The sequence below is a fragment of the Artibeus jamaicensis genome, unplaced genomic scaffold (genome assembly GCF_021234435.1).
Source record: "Artibeus jamaicensis isolate MK-2021 breed Jamaican fruit bat unplaced genomic scaffold, CSHL_Jam_final contig_327, whole genome shotgun sequence".
Classification (NCBI taxonomy): Eukaryota; Metazoa; Chordata; class Mammalia; order Chiroptera; family Phyllostomidae; genus Artibeus; species Artibeus jamaicensis.
The window spans coordinates 1,022,031-1,041,992 of record NW_026521772.1 but is presented as its reverse complement, the minus strand read 5'-3'; the positions used below and the strand labels follow the sequence as shown (position 1 = coordinate 1,041,992).

Sequence of the window (19,962 nt, the reverse complement as noted above, 5' to 3'; positions counted from 1 at the left end):
GACAAGCTGCCGATGAAAGCTGAGAGCATTTCGGCAGCTATTCAGAAAATCGGTTTTCTGTTCGGCGGGTAAAGATATTCAATTTGAATGTAGGACTTTTTTTTTAGGTCACTTTGGCCTTTGGGGCTTTATGTGCTTGCACTTTAGACATAGACATTAATTCACCCTTTGCCACAGGGACAGAGGTGGATCCAGTCAACTGCATTGTGTTCTAGTCTCTCAGCAGAATGCACAGAGCACTTGACTTGAACTTGGAAACACAAGTTTATGTGACAGAGGACATCATGTGGTCTTTCTGAGTGCAGTCTTTTTTTCCATAAAATAAGCTTTTGATTCATAACAATCTGTCTTCCTCTCAAGTTTCTTGCAAGGATTAAATGAAGATAAAAATGCACTTTGTCAAGCACAAGTTCTCTAGAAATGCACTGTTATTCTCTGGTGTGGCCATGGCCAAAGGGGGAGGTACCTTCATTCCAAACCGCCTTCAATTGGCAGCCACCCTTGACCCTGGTGTGGCAGAGCTGAAGGACAGTCCTGTGCTTGGGGGCGTTAACTCATCTCCAAAGGGGCCTTGTGTGAAGTCTGTGGGACCCCAACCATCTCTTCCCAACACAGGATGCTTCACTGATGGTCCGTGACAGGTGTTCAGATGCCCTGGGCCTTCAGCGATATTGTTCCATCTCCTTCCTTGTGTGGCATCACACTGTCATTTGCTGTGACCCACCAGGGGCTGGTTGTCACACCCTGCAGTGCACAGGGGACACAGCAGTGACTGGCCCATGAGGTCCATACTCCGCCTCTTCCTGCCTCTGCTCTGCTGCAGGCCACGGCTGCAGGAGCACATCAGCCCCACCACTCTGCGTTCCGGGCCCCCGAAATCTCAGTCGCTCACTCGCAAGCCCCGCCTTTCGCTATCAGCACCCGCCGTCCGCAAAACCCGCCGCAGGGATCTCTGCCCCTCTGCCTGCCTGCTAAGCATTAAAATGTGCCCTGAAGCTAAACTCTTCAAGACACATGATTTAAGCTTCGCTTTCAGCTAATTAGATATTGTTGTACAAATTGGGCTGTTCTCGCTGAAAGATGAGCAGCAATTTATTCCCCCTGCCCTCTCTTTAAACTTCCACTGAACTGTAAAGCACGGGCATTTGCTTGTTTAGTCCAATCAGGAGATCATTTTGCACGGAAACAGATACCCGTCTTCCTGCTCCTGCTGAGCTTATCTGGGCATCCCTTCGTGGCCGCTGTGAGGAGGGCAGAGATCTGTGCTTCGGACCCTCCCACCCTTTGGAAAGGTGGGGCCCACAGTGATGCATTGTGGGGGCCTGCCCCTGTCATCATCTCCTGAGTGACAGTCACTAGCTGCACTGACACAGCTTCCCCTTTCGGGGTTATTTTTGTTATCCCCATTTGTTGATGAGAACTGGTGCCCGGGGAAGTCAGACCATTAGCCTAAGCTAACCAGGTAAGTGGAGGAGGCAGACCTTGAACCCAGCTCCTTGGTCCTCAGATCCTGTCAGACTGTGTATTGTCTGATTAATGCACATCGGCTGGATTGCAGTGGAATGCAGGGTGAGGGGGTCCCCGCACACTGGGGGAGGTCCAGGGTGGATGTCCCACAGCTCCTCATGAGGTACCACGAGGCCCTCAGGGGAATCCAACCTGCAGCCCATGGGCCGTATGCGGCCCAGCACAAAACCGTACATTTACTTAAAACATGAGATTTTTCTCGCTATTCCGCATCACAGTGTATTTAACGTGTGGCCCAAGACAACTCTTCTTCCAGTGTGGCCCAGAGACGCCAAAAAGTCGGACACTCCCGCCCCTTCTCCCGTTCAAGGGGCTACGCCTGGTGGGAGGAAGGACCTTTCAGGAAACGGTCTCTACTCCTCTGCAGGGGGCCGGGTGTTCCCGCACCCGCAGGACTGCGCCCAGCACCTGATGAACGGGGACACGCTGAGCGGGGTCTACACCATCTTCCTCCGTGGGGAGCCCCGCCAGAAGCTGCAGGTGTTCTGCGACATGACCACGGACGGCGGCGGCTGGATCGTGAGTGCCCGCCGCTCCCCGCACACGCGGTCCACCTGGCTCAGTGCCAGGGGACCCCAGCTTCGCCATCCTCTGCCCGTCCCCTCGCCTGCCCCCGCATGTCCCTCCTGAGGGGGTTCCTCATTTCCCTCGGGGCTCCTTCTCGGCAGCCCAATCATAGGTTTTGGCTGGGCAGAGAGGAATAACAAATGGAGGCTGCCGTGGCCTGGCCAGAGAGGGGGCTCCTTCTGCGATGGCAGTTGCTCATGCAGGGACAGGGACCAGTGGCTCAGACAGGCCCAGGTCTTGCCTGCTGGAAACTGCGTCTCCAGCGAAGAAGCAGGAGCTGAGGCTGTATGACTACGGCCTGTGGGGGACCGAACATGGGTAGTCACCTCTAGTTCCAAAGGCCACCCTTGTCCCCGCCCTTTCCTGGCCTCTCTGGTTCTTCCCCAGAGTGTCCCAGCCTTCAGGGAGCACCAGTGACCAATTCCTCAATTAGGAAAAGAGAGACACCACTTCCTGCGAGTATCCTCTTCCACATCTGACTGTTCAGAACAGAGAAAACAGAAGGGTGGCCTCACAATTGTCCCCACCCAGCAGTGCAGCCCGAGAGGCAGACAGGGCTCCTGTAGCCTGGCCCGAACGCAGTCCAGCGTTAGCTGGGTGGGTGCGGATGGAAACGAGGTTCTGAATGGAGGGAAATAGCGGCAGCTGCTCTTGGGAGACATTTCCTTTTCTGTTTCCGACGCATTTCTGCCTCCTTGGTAAAGCATAATTGGAAGATAGAAGCCGAGGCTGATGTAGCGGAGGTTAGATGAAATTAGCACTTAAACAGCTCGGAAAATGAATGACATGCAATCGCTTTGCCTGCGTTGGGAGGATGGCAGGGACCGGCTGCTTTGAAGTTGGTCCTGCTCTTTGGGTGAGAAATGCTTTCTGCCGCAGTCCCTGGTGAGCCAAGCCGATTTGCCCTGACTATTTGGGGGCTCAATGTGTCCCTGAATCCATTCTACATTGTAGGGGTACAAATGAGTGGCAACATCCTACCCAGGCCTGTTCGTCAGGGCCTCTGTGCCTTGAGAGAGGTGCTGGGCGTCTCCTATGAACACAGCTCTGCAAATACCCAGCTCTGCACGGCCATGTTCCTTATCTGAGCATCCCCGCAGATACAGAGCTCAGAGACAGCAAGTTTACGCGCACCAGTTCCTTTTCTCGGTGTCCCATTATCTTCCCCGTCTCTTGGCAGGTGTTCCAGAGACGGCAGAACGGCCAAACCGACTTCTTCCGGAAGTGGGCGGAGTACCGAGTTGGCTTCGGGAACCTGGAGGATGAGTTTTGGCTGGGTAACGACTCTGTGCTGCTTTTCCTCGCCGCACTGCCTGGGCTCTCGGTCCGCCTCTCCCCGTTCCAGGTCCATCTGGGGTTATCAGCAGCCCCGTGTCTGCTGAGAAGCTGACAGCCTGCGAATTGCTTTCAGCACCGCTGGCTCTGTTTGGCTGCACTATTGATCCGTGTTATCTTACTGTGGCGCTTTTCTCTTTGCTCCGTCTCTTTCCATCCTCACTAATAGTCTCTTAGGCTGATGGGTCTTGACGTGAGGCAACTACAAAGGCAGGGACCGGCCTGGTGGGCGAGGGGCCATGAGGAGCGCCGGGGCGGCTGGACACCTCTCACGAGTGAGGCACAGCCAGCCAGCCTGTGGGGCCGAGAGAAGGAGGCCGCCGCTCTGGTCCAGTTCCCTGGGGGATGTGATTTCCCTGACTCGGCAGGGGATGGAGAAACCTGAGAATGGCATCAGAGGTAGCCATCCATTTCCTAGAGGTCTGGCCGAGCGGGAGGTGTCGATTGAGGACTGAACAGGTGTGAGGACGAAAACACACACGTCTGACCCAGGCAGACCGTGGCGGTGCCACGCCCGGGAAGCAGCACGTGCTTTATGACCTGTGTCTCCCTCTCGCTTAGATTCTCAGTGATTTGGACGGGGGAGCAGGGGGAGGAGAATGACGGCACCCCGAATCGGCACCCCCCTCTCCACCTCCTTGTTGCTGCCTCTCGGGGTCTCATTCTCTTTCTCCCCCTAACTGGCCTCTGTGCCTCCGGGACTACTCACTTCTCACGTGGCCCCGGGACGGTCTTACTCACCCCAACGATCTGAGCAGTGGTGAAGCCCGTTTGTAAAACTTCCTAAGGCCTCACCACCAGCAGGTGAAAGCCAGACACCTCCGCTCAGGCGTCCAGCCTCCCCACCACCGAGGACCTCTCTCCTTCCCACGTGCCCCCAGCCCAACACCAGCCTCCAAACATTCACAATCACTGATGTCTCCTCTGCAAGGAACACTCTCCCGGCCACTTGTCCCCTCCTCTAGGCGCCGTGATGTCTGTCTGTGTATATTCAAAGACCCGGAGGGCCCACCCTACCCACTGACCTTGCCCTTTGCCTGTGGGAGAATTAGCCACTCCTTATTAGCATCCCCTTCCCTTTCTCCCACGACTACAGAGCATACTATGGAAACTTCCTTTAGGGCCGGGACCACATCACGTTCCTCTCTTAACCACATTGCCGACTGCAGTGCCTGGGGCAGAGTCCGAGCCTCAACTGTAGCTATCAATTGATCGATCAGTCAATGGTAAGAGTATATTGACAGTTTCTTCAGTGCCCAGATGTGTGTTTGCTGATGTAGCTGATAGAAGCATACGGTAAAAGCCATATAAAAGCATTGAGAGAAAAGTCAATGAATAGGAAAACACCCTCACCCTCTGAGAGGCGGCAGACAGTACCCATGAATCAGTGCACCCGTTGCCAACAGGGCTCACGTGCCCCAAACCTGTGCACTTAGCGTCTTCCGTGTGCCACTCGTTTTAGTTCATTAAATCTGTTGTTTGGGGAAGGAAATGTCAAAGCATCGCCGAAGACTGAAAGCTCATTATTCACAGTGATAAAAGGAGCCTCAAAAGTCAACGCAACAAAAACCCTGTTAATATTATTAAGTGGCGGTTAAATGCGGGGCTGCCGGCCTGTTGGCGTTGCTGGTAACGGTGGGCATTAGGAAGTGTCGGTGCTGCCCCACAGAAGCACTTAGAACCAAACTGAGACTGAGAGTCAGGGTTAGAATCAGGGCTAAGGCTTCTCCTTACTCTATTAAGAAAGACAGAGAATTTGGTAATCTCTCTCTCCCTATACGTTCAAGGTTATTGAGTCCTTAGGCCCCAAATACTTGTCATATCATCAGAGATGTCACCCCACACTGGGAAACACCGTACCAACCTACGAGCCACTGACAAGGAAGCCACAGAGACTCAGAGAAGGACGGGTCTGGCTTCGTGGAGAGGCACTGAGGGAGGAGTAGGGTGCTGAGAGGACAGGAACCAGAAAACAGGGAAGACAGGGCTCCTTCCGTATGTGCAAACAGGGCAGGGAAGGAACCAGCCAGCCAAAGGAAAGCCACAGCCAGGGGAAGAGGATGAGGTTAGATGGGCTGGACCAGGGCGCGGGCAATAGGCAAAGTCAGGAAGAGACGTCTGGACTGGATGCCGTCGGTGACAGGGAGCCGGGGAGGGTCCGTACAGGCCTGGCCTGGTGGTGTGCTGTTAGGCAGTAGTGCTCAGGTCGGGGTAACACTGTGACCCCCAGTTTCTCTGCTAAGTTGTGTCCCCTGGCAGCAGAGCTTGGGACAGAGATTCCTGTTCAAGGGATATATTGGGAGGTGCTCTCAGGAGAAGGGGGAGGGAGAAGTCAGACAAAGTGGGGTCAAGTGCAAAAATGAGGCCTTGGTTGGAGGTTAGCTTCAGTCTGATCCGTAGGGACACTCTGAGCATAGACTGCTCCCAGGGTTGGGGGTAAGGGGTCAGGCTTCTGTTGCCCCCTCCCACCCGCACCTTCAAGCACTGTGGAGGTCTGCCCCTCGGTGTGAGGACAGAGAGTGTAGCTTCCAGGATGAAGGGACTGCCGTCGGGTCAAGGGCAGTAATCCAAGAAGGAGGCAGTGTGAGCTGCGGGGAGGCTGGGGGAGAGGGGGGTGTGAGAAAGGCGGACAGACTGCTTCCTTCACGGGCTTCTCAGAGACGGCAGGACCTCTGTGCATCCCGGCCATGGGTCTGCCCTGAACTCCCCTGACCACTGTTTCCATCTCTTTCCTCCTGTCACTCGGACCAAAGGGCTCATGCCCACAGGACGCCTCTGGTCCCTTTCACCCAGCACCATGTTTGGAGTGAGAGGTGGCGGGCACAGAGCCGGGAGTGCTGAGGCTCAGGACCCGCCTGTCACCTGGTCCCCAGAAGACATCAGGCCCCCTGAGCTGCCCTGCAGCGGGAACTCCTCAGCACGCCTGCTCTGGCCTCTTGCAGGAGGAAATTCAGAGTCTGGGAGGACAACAGCCTGGGAAGGGTGCGGCCCACGGGTTTCCGAAAACGCCCCCTCTTCCTCATCACACTTATTTCGAGCCACAGTCCCCTTTCTCACCCCCATTTCCAAAGCTGCCGGGGCCAGGCTCCCGCATTCCCCCCTCATCTCTGCAGGGCTGGACAACATCCACAGGATCACGTCCCAGGGCCGCTACGAACTGCGCGTGGACCTGCGGGACGGCCAGGAGGCCGCCTTCGCCTACTACGACAAGTTCTCCGTGGAGGACAGCAGGAGCCTGTACAAACTCCGCGTCGGCACCTACAACGGCACCGCAGGTACCTCGGCCCCGGAGCAGGCACCAGGGCCACGGCCGTGTGGCAAGGTCAGGGCCCCCACGCTTGGGAATTCCCTGCTGGCCAGTGAGCGGGGCACAGGGCCGCCGATCTCTGGCTCTGGTCCAGGCCGTCCCACACCACTCAGGGGACCTGAAATCAATTTCCCAGGACTTGAGTTTCCTCGTCTGGAAAATTGTAATAATGATCCCGGCCCTGCTTCACAGAATACTGAGAAAAAGTGCAATTAAGTGCAGTGAGAGTGTGGTTAAGGTCTGAAACACAAAGGTCGACGGGAGGGCCCTCGATTAGTTTTCTTGTCTAGATGAATCAATACGGCGGGCTCTTATCCAGAGAGCGCAGAACCGACTACAGTCTAGGTAGACAGCTCCCCTGCAGTGACATTGAGGAAAACAATCTCTGAACCAATGAAAGCAAACTGGGCCCCCCCCAGATTCCAAGATGTGCCCCCCATCAGACGTCATCATCACACCCCATCAAGGAGCAAACAGCGGACGTAAATGTTCCCCACTGGCCACGTTGCTTTTCCTCCTTCCACAAGCACTGCGTGCATCTGCCTGTTTTCTGTATAGATTTTTAGGGAAGTTCTGCTAAGTAGAACAACTGTCTCTGGAAGCTCCGTTGCATTAATAGTTTTATCAGAACACAACACTGAGTCCGCTTCTTGGGCTCAGCCAGTCTGTTTCCTGGTTCTATTATAGCACATGTCATAAAACCTGTTCTGCCAAATGTTCTGTTGTTTGGTACGTGGAGTTATTGGTCCTCTCATTAACTCCAGTTTTAGGGCTAAATGCTGGTGTATAATTTCAGCAACATGTTATTGCCTCTTGGCACTAAGAGGACCATCAAGATGTTGCCCTTCCATTTCTGCTTCTGCCCAGTTATTTCTCTTTTCAGCCAGGTGCACTACGCCAAAGAGAAGACACGCTTTCCTTTGTTACTCTCCCTATTTCAGACCTTTCCCAATGGCCAGGAGCCCCGCCCATGGTGCCCCACCAAAGGTCCAACTGACCACACTTGGGACACACAGTGGCCATTACAATACAGTGTGCAAAACAAACCAACAGACCAAATCATTTCAAAAATAGCCAGGCTGCATGGCGGTGACCATGGCTTGTCACTGTCCCTTCTGGAGACAAAAGGAGTCAGGAATGTCTGTGTCCTGGTGCCGGCCTGGGACAGACAGACAGGGTGAGGTGGAGCTGAGGGGCAGGGTTCTGAGCAGGAGGCTGGGGGAGGAGGAGATGAGTTGGAGGGAGCAGCGTGCAGGCGGCTGCCCCCCACCCGGGGAAGGTGGAGGAGGCTCAGTACAGCCAGGCCGACCACTGGGTGGACGTGTGGGGGCTAAGTGGAGGGAACCCTGCAGTGGCCACCAGGTTGGCCGGGAGAGGGTCAGGGGTCCAGAAGATCCTGGCTGAAGAGTGGCAAGTTGAACAGCCTAATGAAGGTTTCTTTTTCTAGGGGACTCGCTCAGCTACCATCAGGGACGCCCTTTCTCCACCGAGGACAGAGACAATGACATTGCAGTGACCAACTGCGCCCTGTCGTACAAGGGGGCGTGGTGGTATAAGAACTGCCACCGGTCCAACCTCAACGGGAAATACGGGGAGTCCAGGCACAGTCAGGTGGGTGGTGCTCGGCTGCCATCCGGCAGGACCCGGAGCTGTGGAGCCCACGGGGCCTTAGCTTTCTGTTTTAACTGCACGTGTGGTCTCCCCCACCCCCCTGCCTTTGAAAAGGAAATACTCAGAGTCTCCAGAAAGGAGGACCGTGGAGAGGACAGGAACGCAGACCTGGGGTCCAGGCAGGACAGAGTAGAGGCAGAGGAAGAGGGGCGGCCGGACTCAGGAGCCAGAACTCCCCCAGAGAAGCCCCTGCAGCCCCATTTCATTTCCTCATCTAGAAGGTTCCATGACAATCTTCTAGCCTTGGGAAGCCGAGGACAGCTTCCCAGGCTCCACTTGAGTTTCAGAAGTGTCCCTGGGAGGGAGGGACCAGTGTAAACTGGACTGGCCGTCCCCATTGGAGACCACACGTCCATAGGATGGGCCCCTTGGGACTTTCCCAGTGGTAGCACTGGAAGTCCAGCAGTCAGGGACACCCCACTGTCCCGGGCAAAGCCAGAGGGTCGGTCACTGTAGGTGCAGACCACCTGACTCTCCCGTAATGGGTGGTCACACACAGTTACTCTCTTCGAAATGCCTCTGTGCTGGTGGGATTGTGAAATTCAACTTCAGTGCCTGCTGCAGGCGAATCCTGAAGCCCAAAAACCTAGAGCCGAGATACATTCCCAGTAGAGATCCAGGCCACAGGCCCATTTAAAAGGAAAAGCTGGGCCCTGGCTGGTGTAGCTCAGTGGACTGAGCGTGAGCCTGTGAACCAAAGAATCACAGTTTGATTCCCAGTCAGGGCACAGGCCTGGGTTGCAGGCCAGTTCCCAGCAGGGGATGCATGAGAGGCAACCACACATTGGTATTTCTCTCCCTCTCTCCTTCTCTTCCCCTCTAAAGATAAATAAATAAAATCGTTTAAAAAAAAAAAAAAAAAAAGGAAGAGCTGGAAATGGGCTGAGCCCTGACCTCACTGGGAACCCAGCCCCGTCCCAGGAGGTCTGACATGAACCTCTCCCCCCTTCCCAGGGCATCAACTGGTACCACTGGAAAGGCCACGAGTTCTCCATCCCCTTTGTGGAAATGAAGACGCGCCCCTACAACCCCCGTCCCTCGGCGGGGCGGAAACGGCGGTCCTTGCACTTCTGAGCCGTGGGCGGCCGCCAGCCAACTGACCTTTCCTGTCCTTTGTCTTTTATAATATGACACCAGGGGTGAGGGGGTCATGGTACTGTGCTTTGCTACATACGATGGGTGTAGGGGGAAGCCGGGGGCAGCAGGAACCAGCCGAGAACTAGCTGCCCGTGGTTCCTGCTGCCCTCAAGCTGGACCTCAGTCCACCCTCCCTCCTACCCGGCCAACCTTGACCTTCCCCTCTCATCCCACCCAGGAGGAAAGGGAGGTGTTTGCTTCAAAGACCAATTCAAAGGCAAGTCCTGGAGTCGGGTGGCTGTGGGGACAGGCATGTGCCTTCTCCCCTCTCCTTCCTTCCGAGACGCCCTTCACGCCCACGGGTTTGTTCTGGTCACTGCCTTCGATGACCAGGTGCTCCCCTAGTCCACGGGGGAGCCTCGGCAAGAGCTTCGTGAGCGACTCCCCCGAGGAGGCGGCAGTTTGACCTCCCCCTGTCCCGCCAACCCGAGGTCTCCCGGAGCTGCACGCCTGTCCCAGTGAGGCCTGAGTCACCACCCACCCTCTTTGGGAGTGGAAGGGGGGCGCAGGGTGGTTGTGCTTTTCAGCACCTGGTGGCCAGGCCTTGAGCAAAGGACCAAAGGAGGAGAATTCAGGGCATCTGCCAGTGAGATGCGAGGTCCCGTGGGGAGCCCAGGTCTCCCCTGGCTCTGATTTCTTTCCAGTCCTACGTGCCATGAATTTTTGGGGGGTTTTTTGAGTTGCAAATTAACTTCTATCTTCATTCAGGCTCCCCTTTGTGTGAGTAGCTTAATAAGAGTCAGACAAAGAGGTTTCTATGGCCAGCCAGCCATTGTCCTGACTGATAAGCCCTGGGAAGAGGAACCATTTGGGGGTTTCGTGCTTGGTTTTTTTTTTCCTCTTTTTTGGTCCCACGGGAAACAGGAGCGACCTCCTTAATGCGGTGAGGTCATGAGGAGCTTTCTCCGTCTCCTTTTATTACTCTGCCTCGGAGAGGAACAATGAAAAGCGCCAGAGGGAAATGCATCCAGAAATCCACAGGTGGACGGGGAGGGCTGCGGGCCCACGTTCCATCTGACAGGACGTGCTGTCTTCACCGGTGTGATTTGATGTTTAAGCCCCAACAGGCCCCTGCAACTGCTCCAAACCCAGCGTTGCTGCAGCCGTCCCTACCGCATCCACCGCATCCACCTTCCGTCTGCCAGCTGCCCCCACCCCGTCGTCCTCGGGGCCCCAGCCCCACTTCCTGTACCAGCACGATCCAGCCGGGGCATCCGGGCGCCCTCCCTGGCCGGTCACAATGAGCCCGAGTCTAGATGGTTTTCCCATGGAGCCCCCCGCTGTCTAAGCAAGCTCTGACAGCCAGGAAAGAACCATCCCCTGGGCAGACACTCACACCTGTGATGTCATGGGAAGTCACGCTGCAGGGGTGGTTGGGACTGACATACGCAGTGCTGAACAACAGCGGTGACGTTTTCATTTCTCAGTTCACCATAGGCCTCGAAAAAACTAGGAGAAACCTGGGGAAAACAAATCCTTTCTAGAAACCTGTAAATTAAATAAGACTTAGCCAGAGTGGGCCACCAGTGACCAGCGGGAGGCAGGCTGCAGAGGAAACTTAGAGGCTCAGCTCTAGACACTCCGCTGGCTGTGTGACATCAGGGAGGTCGCTGTACCTCTCTGGGCCTCGGGTCCCTCACCTGTCCCAGGACAGATTATGGCTTCTAACTTCCCTTTCGGCTTTGACAGCCAGCAGTGCTCCCCTGTGATCTGAAATCTGAGTGGGAACTGGCCTTGGTAAGACAGCACAATCAGGTAACAAAGACTCTCCCGAAACCCTGCTGTAGTTAGGAAGGAAGGATGGGAGAAAGGGAGGGAGGGAGCGAGGAAGGCTGATTCAGGGGTCGTAAATAAAACGCACACTCACACTGCAGAGAGGATTATGAGGAGCAGGAGACTGCACGCATTTTGTCCACAAAAGCAGAGCCCCAGGACCTGGGTGGTCCCCCACAGCCCACCTCAGCAAGGGGACTGAAACAGGACAGGACTCTGAACCCTCACGTCGTCGCCGTTCTGGTGAAAGCCCACGGCATCCATGGAAACCTAAATCCGCCTTTTGCTGGAGCCAGTTTACCCTGCAGAGCACTTCTATAAATAGTCTTCGCAGAACTGCCCAGATTCAGGCTAAAGAACTTGAAAGCAAGAAAGGGACTTCAAAGCTTAGCTCGCCCAACCTTCTATAGAAGGGCTTCTGCGTTCCTTTCATTAAGTAGACTAATTTACTCACGAGTCCTTACTATATTTAACAGACCGTGCCCATTCTCTGCCCAAGGCCTAGGGTCAACTTGAGCCAGAGCTTTCTGCCTTCACTCACTGGTTCCTGCTAACCCGGCTCCTCCCAGCTCTTCCCAGGGGTGGACCCGGGACTCGCCGCCCACTAGGCACTCACCCTGAGCCCCGAAGCTTCCCTCCAGGGACACAACAGGGACAGAGCAGCCCTGCCCAGGAGTCACATCCGGATGTGGACTTACAGAAGCAAACAAAACCCCACCAGTGACAGCAGCAGGCTCACTGCCCACACCCGGGAGCAGGCAGTCTGTCCCGTTTGTGTTCCCCCATCAGAAAAGGGTGGTTTCCCCAGGGTACACTCACAATCCCCTAGGTCCCTTCTGGAAGGTGAAGGAGCCGCAGGAGCTAAAAAGCAGAGGGGGTGGGGAGAATGGGGAAGGCAGGTCTGTGGAAAACTGCTGGCCCTTGGGGCCACATCTGGAGGAGGGAGACTTCTGAGTGTCACCACCAGGTGGCGGGCACAGCCCCAGGCCCCTTCTGTAACCCCGTGTGAACCCCCATGGGGGTGAGGACAAGAGCCTCCAGGCTTCCAGAAGAATCCAGACCAAGCTAAGATCCACGAAAATAAGCCCACGGATTTGCACAAGAGACTGAGTTGTAAAAAAATAATACAACAACAAAAATGGCAGCAAGGAAATGCAGAGCCAACTTCGCAAACCCACGCCACCCTTCACAGACCCATCCTCACAAAGAAGTAAGAGACTGCGCATCCGCTCCGTCCATGTCCACCGGGGAATCCACCAGCTCCCTGCGCCGAGCAGGCCCCTCAAAGACAGACCCGGACAGCCCAGGGCGCCAGGGCGCGGGGGCCAAGCCGAAGCAGCCTGCCCACAGGTCGACTTTTCAGACCCAGTGCCAGGTCGGAGCTGTAGACTGAGGCACAAAAGGTTGTCATGGAACCTGTTCAGAAAGCCCTTTGAAAAGTGTCAGTTGAGAAAGGGTTCCCAAGTTCCTCTTTGTCTGTGACAACAGGATGCACCAAGCCGAGGAGCTGAAGTCGGCTCCCTGGGGCCTGGGTGTGCAAGGGCTCTTGGGGCTTCAAAATAGTTTCTCTCTTTCTTTCTTTTTTGGTAAACCTCCACCCAGCATTTCAGGAAAGGTGGAGCCACTGACTCCAATGTGGGCTTTTCTCTGGCCTCTTTCTTATCAGCAGACTCCTCCCACTCGGCCTAATTCCTTACAATTCTTTCCCTCCAAAGGGGGCCCTCCTCTGCCACTTCACTATCTGCCCTTAAAACGCCAAAAACGAATTTCTGGGAGATTCCAACGTGAGTTCCACGCCGTAATCCCAGAGCGGGTGGGACAGTTTGTTTTCACTTGCCAGGAACAGAGAGGGGCCCTGGACCTCAGAGGTCCAGGGTGAATCATTCTTGAACCGGGGAGTCTGCCTCTTGGCTGGAGCTCCGGATTGCGATAGCTCTGCCCGGCCTCCCTGGAAGGCCCGCTTTCCTCCAGGTGACGGTGACAGGTTGCCTGCCCTTCCGAAGGTGAGCCACAGGCCTGGCTTCCCAGCTGAGCCTGCAGCCTCCCCTGGCTGGGCCACATTCCTGAAGATCTTTAACTGCTTCCTCACATCTTTGTTTCTTCCATAATCCGACCCCACACGAGTGTGATGGGGTTTTCCTCGGCAGCCACAAGGGCACCACCAAGCCAAACGAGAACTCACAGTATAATAAACACAACCCTCTAAGAGCAAGTAGGGAAAATCCCCTGTGAACTTGAAGAGGGCCTGTTGTGGAGGTTCAGGTCCCATTTAACACATGCCTCTCTCTCTCATTCACCCCAATTGTCCCACACTGGATTCGTTCAGACCCAAATGTGTTCCTCAAGCTGGAGAAACAGCTGGGAGGGAGACTAAAATATAAAATGCCACATGACAATAAAAAAATAAACCAGTGGATCATTCCAGGCTAAAAGCAAGGCCTTTCCAGACAGGCCCACAGTAAAAATGCAGAGGCCGGGGATGCAGGGCCCTGGATGAGGGGCCGGCATTAGCTCCCTGCTCTCTGGCCCCCAGCCGCTCACCAGCCCCCTGGCAGATTGCCCACTGCACCCGAGAAGAAGCCGAGGTCCCCAGGGCCCGTCACTGCCCAGGGACGGAGAAGCAGAGGGACTTTCCTGGCTTGCTCAGCCCGTCCTGCCTGGGCCCCACTTTCTCTTCCCAAGCATTTCTGGCTAATTTCTCAAGGTCACCCCTTGCCTGAAGCATGACTTCATTGCACCTGCAGCACTTCATTGTCCCAATGTCCTTGGCCAGCTTCTCTGTCTTTGGACAGTGTGGCCTGTTCTCCAAACCGGAAATCCTCCCTCCTTCCTCAGGCTTAATCAGGCTGCTGCAGAACATCCAAATAACACAACCCTTGTCCCTCAGAAAAACGCTGCCCCCTCTGCTAACTTAATAAAACAGCTCGTCACTGCCAGCCGTGAGGCCGGTGACACTAAATTTCCAGTTCAGAAACACTTAACCCTTTTCGTCTCCCTGACCGGCTCTCCCAGGTGCTGGTATTGGTTCATTGGTCCCATGGGTTCTTTGGAGTCCACGTGACGTTCCAGGAGGAGTGGAACCCAGAAGTCACAGGGAGGGTTGGGGTCCAAGACGTGGTCAGGAGACAAAGACATGGATGAGAGCTATTGTTTTCTTCCCAACAGTTCAGCAGCCCCAGAGAGACCCTGCGGTGCTTTTTAACATCCTATCATTGGACACTAATGTGCTCAACACTGCCTCCAAAAGGCAAATGTTGGGAACACACCTCCAGCACTGGAAGGGAGAGACTCAACTCCCACGTTTCACAGTCCAGGCCAAGAAAGGTTAGGCAACTTGCTCAAGTGCAGGACACAGCTGATTCAGGTCTGACGTGGGCTTTCAAATGTTCCTCTCCCCAAAGGAAGGCTAAGAGATGGGGCAGTATTGCACTCCCACTGTCTTCCAGATCCTGCGTTAGGAGCCAGACACACAGTACTTTGCTGAATCCTCACCAGAGCCCCAACTCGAGTTTAACCATGTGACAGATGAGAGGAGGGAGGCACAGACAGGGTCAGGAGCACGCCCCGAATCACACCGCTACCAAGTGGAGCCGCCGCCATCAGACACGCTCTGTCTGGTTCTAGAACCCATGTTCTGCTATTGCAGGAGCAGCGGCCCCTTGTAATATGTGGCCAAGTGGCTACCGTCTTGAATTTGCTAATGTTTTTGCCAAGGGTTTTCTAAGGTCACTTCCTCTCCGTCTTCTGAGAAAAGGGAGTTTGAACTGTTTTCGCCACATACTCCAGGGATCTTTAACCTCGCCGTCAGGAGTGAGAGCATCCTGACAGCAGACAGGTCCTTTTTTCTTTTTAAAACATGGGAAGTGAGGGAGGGGGTCAGAAGGCTGGGAGGGAAGGTGAAGACCAGAACACAGTCGTTCCCCCACCCCCACCCCACCACTTTGGGAAACTGCAGCCCCTTTCTCACCGGTGCAACATTAGCAAAGTGGAAGATTCCAGAGCTATTCTCCCCAAACCAGGGCAGGCAACGCCAGGACGGCAGGGGGAGCCACAGAACGAACATGGAGGTGTCTCCCGGGTGTTGACTTTACTCCTGAACCAGGGAGGGAAAAGGTTACATTACTAATGTATTCAGACCGATGCGGGTGGTATCGAATGCAGAAATCCCAAGAGTTTTTAAGCTGAAACTGGCATGTTCCAGACTAATGTGGGCTCCCTTCCCCAGACTCTCGGGGGCACAAGGACAGCTCTCCTCGTGGCCCCTGCAGGAGCGCAGCAGTGGACGTGTTTGTAGAATGAGGCCAGAAGAAGGCAGGTGACATTCATTCATTCCCCAGTTCTTCTTCCCTCTCCCTTCTTGTTTCCACCTCCCCAGTGGGCCAAGGAGCTCGCAGGACAGTGGGCTCTCTCTGCCCCTTTGAGAAGGAAATCTGTTCCTAGTGACCAGCTGCCAGGCCAAAACCCCAGGAATGCACCCCTTTCTCTGAAATGAGTGACACTTCCATACGCAGGACAGATGGCTCTCCCCAGCAGCTATCTGTTCTGCACGTCATGGTCGTCGTCCACACAGGGCTGCTTGGGCAGCAGTGACCCCCTGTGCTGGAAGCAGAAGACACCGTGGCCAGTGCAGTCACGTCAACCAAGAGGCGAGAGTGCTCCCCGACCAACGCCCTCCCCCACTCACGTCCCCTCAGAGGCCTGGACTCCCAGCCTCCTCCCATCAGTCTCCGGGCTCCTCCCTAACATCCACACCTCCCCCAGCCCAGTGTTTCCAACCTCAAATACACTGGGGCCCTGAGGCATGCCAGGCACGCTAAGGGGCCACTGTGACCTTGATGGAGGCGTTCCCGGGGCTGGGCCCGCTGAAACCCACCTCACCGTGGTCCTGAGAACTCACGACACCAAATCCTCCGGTCCTTCCGAATTTGCGTTTGCCATTTTAACACTTAATAGCCTTCTGGGGTAAAAATAACAAGACCAATTGACTGACTTTGTAGCTACAGCGTGCTTGGAAAAGCATTTACTTCAAGACTGGAAGGAAGAAGGAAAACAAGGAGAAACTGGAGTCCACCCTCCTTGGGCGGTGCGCTCGCTAAGGAACTGAAACAAAAAGAAAACGTCCAGGAAAGGAGCGGACAGACCAATGTCCCCCGACCTTTCACGCGCTGTAGCTCAAAGACCGGGATCTCCGCCTGTTAACCATTGTTAACTAGTATTTCTAGTCCGGGTTGCTTTTAGCCTCTGTATAGTTCCTTTTTTAAACACATTTTCTATGCGTTAATAAAAGATCCTGAAGACTAATGTCATCTGTGGGTCCTGTGGGGGCCGCTGGGGAGGAAGGCCTTTCTCGATGGCCCATCTGCCCCTTCTCTGCTCAGACCCGCCCTGCGCATGCACCCGCCACTTCCGCCAAAACATCTCTGTGTCCCCCTTTCACGGACGCTGTTCTCGTTCCTAGTGGCCCGCTCTGCTCTGCTCTTCCTTTGCATCCCTTGACTTCCCCGACGCTGTTCTGTCGCTGTATCCTCTCAAACTCCTCCTCCCCTGCCCTGCTCCCTCCTCCTCTCTTCCTCGCTTCCTTTCTTTGCTATCTCCCACCCACTTTGAGTCTTTCATCTCACCCTTCGCTTTCACCACCAAAAGAAGTCACCTCCCGGCTGGGTTGCTCAGTCGATCCCGAAAGGTGGTGGATTCTATCCTAGCTGCAGGTTCGGTGCTTGGTCAGGGCATGTACTGACTGACGTTCCTCTCTCACATCAATGTCTCTCTCTCCAGGACCCCACTCCCAGCCCTTCCCCTCTCTCTCAAATCAATGAGCATGTCTCGGATGAGGATTAAAACAAGAAAGAGAGAAAAGGTCCCCGACGGTGGCAGCCTCTGCTGGATGGCCCAGCCTCGCCCGCACTGGCCTTGTCTGTGGTTTTGAGGCCTCGATCGGCCACACACGCTGTCTCACTGTCCAGCTCCCTTGAGCCTGGAGCGTCCCGAGGCAGCCAGATCTCCAAGGCACTGGTGCCATCTATGGGCCCTGGCGGAGAACCTTCAACAGGCCCAGCCTGCTGAGCCTGCCTCCCGTCCGCTCAGTCTGTCTCCAGTTCCCTGGCCCACCTGCCCCCAGATTTGGTCCCCCGGGGAAACATCTTTCCTTCTCTCCCTTGAAAATGGCCCCAGCGCACACTGTAAGACCAGCGGTAACCTCCAGGTAACGTTAGGTAAGACCCAGCCAGGTTGCAGCCCCGAGCAGAGCGCCGTGCAGGACGTCTGGCTGCAGGTTGGCTCCCCAAGCTCACAGATGCAGGTACTGACAGCGCTGTAATGGTGCTTCTGACACGCGGGATGACCCAGCAGGGATGCGTGAGGGGGGAACAGCACGAGCGGGGTCAGAGGGCACGAGGCGGCACAGCCCGCAGGGGCAGGGCCAGGAGAGGTGGAGGATTCGTGTGTGTCTGCGTGGCTCCCGGACTGCGTGGGGCCTGAACCACAGAGCTCCCTCCTGGCGGCCAGGGACCCACTGCACATTGTGAACCCCCGGGGCCAGGAGGGAGAGACCTTTCTCCAGGTCCCCTTGTCAAAAGGGAGGCAGAGAGAGTTGTTTTTAAAGGCACAGAATCACACACTTGGTAATAGTGTTTTTTTTTCCAAAAAGAGTTATTACCTCCTGTTCTCTCTAGGTACCAGCAGGCCTCTCCCCAGCCCTGGACACAGGCACAAAATCCCAGCTCCCAGACACAGTGGGCCTCGCCCTACGTGACCCAGGGCATGGCACCTTCTTAGCCCTGCCCCGGGGGCTCCCTTCCTAAAACACTGATGTCTGGACTAGCAGACCAGAGCGGCCTTTTTAAAAGAGCCGCATTTCCTGGCCCCGTTTTAAATAAGTCGCTCGGGATCGTGTGACTGGAGAGGTGACCATCATCCTGGGCACGTAAAACCCGTCACCTGGAATCCCATCCTGTGTGTTCCCGGGAGGAGGAAACGAAAGGGAGAAAGAGGAACGTCAAGGAATTTCAGTAATTAGGGTTTATTCCTGAGGTAGCTCAATGCCGACATTAGACGCTCACTTAAACGAGGATAATTCACCCATTGCCGGAGCCCCCTGGGTGCCGCTACAACCATTGGAACACAGATTTAATTATCGCCGTGTTGTGGGAGCCCAGAACTGCCACGGGTAAAATTAAAACTGGATTATTAAGCAAGAGAAATGTTGGCAGCATTAGGAATCAGAGCAATTGCCAGGAACCCGATCTAAACACAGGAGTGTTTTCTCTCCTGTCACATGCCCCGTGTCCCTGGGGACACGTGCCTCAGCAGTGACCTCTCTGCCGGGTGACTGCAAGATGTCACCACAGACTAAGGGCCCTTGGGACCCGCAGAGCCTGCCTCTCTCCTCTTGGGGGGATACAGGCAATACACCCCCCACCGCCCAGGCTTTTGGGGAATGATAGAAAGAGCACGGCCTGGGCCCACCGATCCACACACAGGTAGGTGCACCGTTGGTTCCTCTTCCCCCATCGCGCCAGGCATTCTGGGAGTAGCTACTGTGACCAGGCCCAATGGCATCTCTAAGGCACAGAGACGGACGGGCTGGTCCCCTGTGAAAAGACTTCATCCCTTGTTGCCGCTTTCCCTTTTCACCCACTGGGACCAAACTCCCCACGCCCCAGTCTCAACATTCCACGTGCATGGGTGTAAAGCCCCCTGAGTCCAAGGTTTTCCGATAAAACAGAGTGAAGTCTCCCAATTTACACTGTGTGTTCACGAGGAACCGGAGAGAGATGCACAGCAAAAGAATTCAGTTAATTAAGATGAAGGCTGTCATTTCAATATTGACAATTTGCTTTTAACTCAGACACATTTCCAACACTTCCAACACTACGGAAAGCAGCAATTAAGGAGCTTCTTGAATCTCAAAAGCTAATAGAACCTTCTCAAAAGATTAAGTGCTATAGAGTCTTCCCAGGGGGGAAGGGCGGGCGGGGGGGGGAGAGGGCATCAGAAAATAAGTGCCCTGGTACTTTCAGGTGGTGTTGCCCTTTGAGATCTTCAGGAAGAAGTGCTGTGACCGAGGCCACTGCTGAGCCCTCCTTCACGACCCTTGGGAGAGCACAGGGTCTGCTCTTTGCCACGAACAATCAGCCCTGTAAAGGTTCCTGAGAAATGAGCATAAATTACAAGAAATGCAGTCGCAATGATGAAGATTCAATATGCTAGCTGAGCAGGAAATTGAAAGATCCCAGAAAAACAGAGGAAACTAGGAGGGACCGTGTAAATTACGTCTGCGTGCAGGCCCTACCTGGCGTGATTTGTGGGCCACACTCACTGTTTATGGCTTCTTCCATAAATAAAACCCACAGCGTAATCGCCAAGGCTTGTATTTACAGCCAAAGCTACGCTGCAATAATTGTCCCCATCGACACCCTGGGTCTCTGTCACACGCACCTCGGCTGACTTGGTGTCATGTCAGAGTCCCCGACAGAAAAGAAGCCAGCCTGCAGCACCGAACTGCTGCCCTCCTGCCCTCCCCCCTCCCCCCACCGCATCACGGACCATTTAAAATCTTTGAGAGACATTCATGTAAACCCAGCTTTCAACAGCCCACCTTCTGTTTTTCAAACAACAATAATAATAATAATAACCTGAATTTTAAC

The 19,962-nt window shown here is 55.0% G+C and overlaps 1 protein-coding gene across 3 annotated transcripts in view; it reads left to right on the top strand.

Annotated features, from left to right (window-relative positions):
* TNR (tenascin R) overlaps positions 1–16,598 on the top strand; it is a 173,665-nt gene extending 157,067 nt beyond the window's left edge. For all 3 annotated transcript variants that reach the window (XM_053663732.1, XM_053663733.1, XM_037145574.2), the window contains 5 exons: positions 1,895–2,046; positions 3,275–3,371; positions 6,543–6,704; positions 8,184–8,347; positions 9,362–16,598. In XM_053663732.1, coding sequence (XP_053519707.1) covers positions 1,895–2,046; positions 3,275–3,371; positions 6,543–6,704; positions 8,184–8,347; positions 9,362–9,481 — 695 coding nt within the window. In that variant the 3' untranslated portion in view covers positions 9,482–16,598. The remainder of the gene's footprint in view (positions 1–1,894; positions 2,047–3,274; positions 3,372–6,542; positions 6,705–8,183; positions 8,348–9,361) is intronic.
* Positions 16,599–19,962: the final 3,364 nt, after the last annotated feature.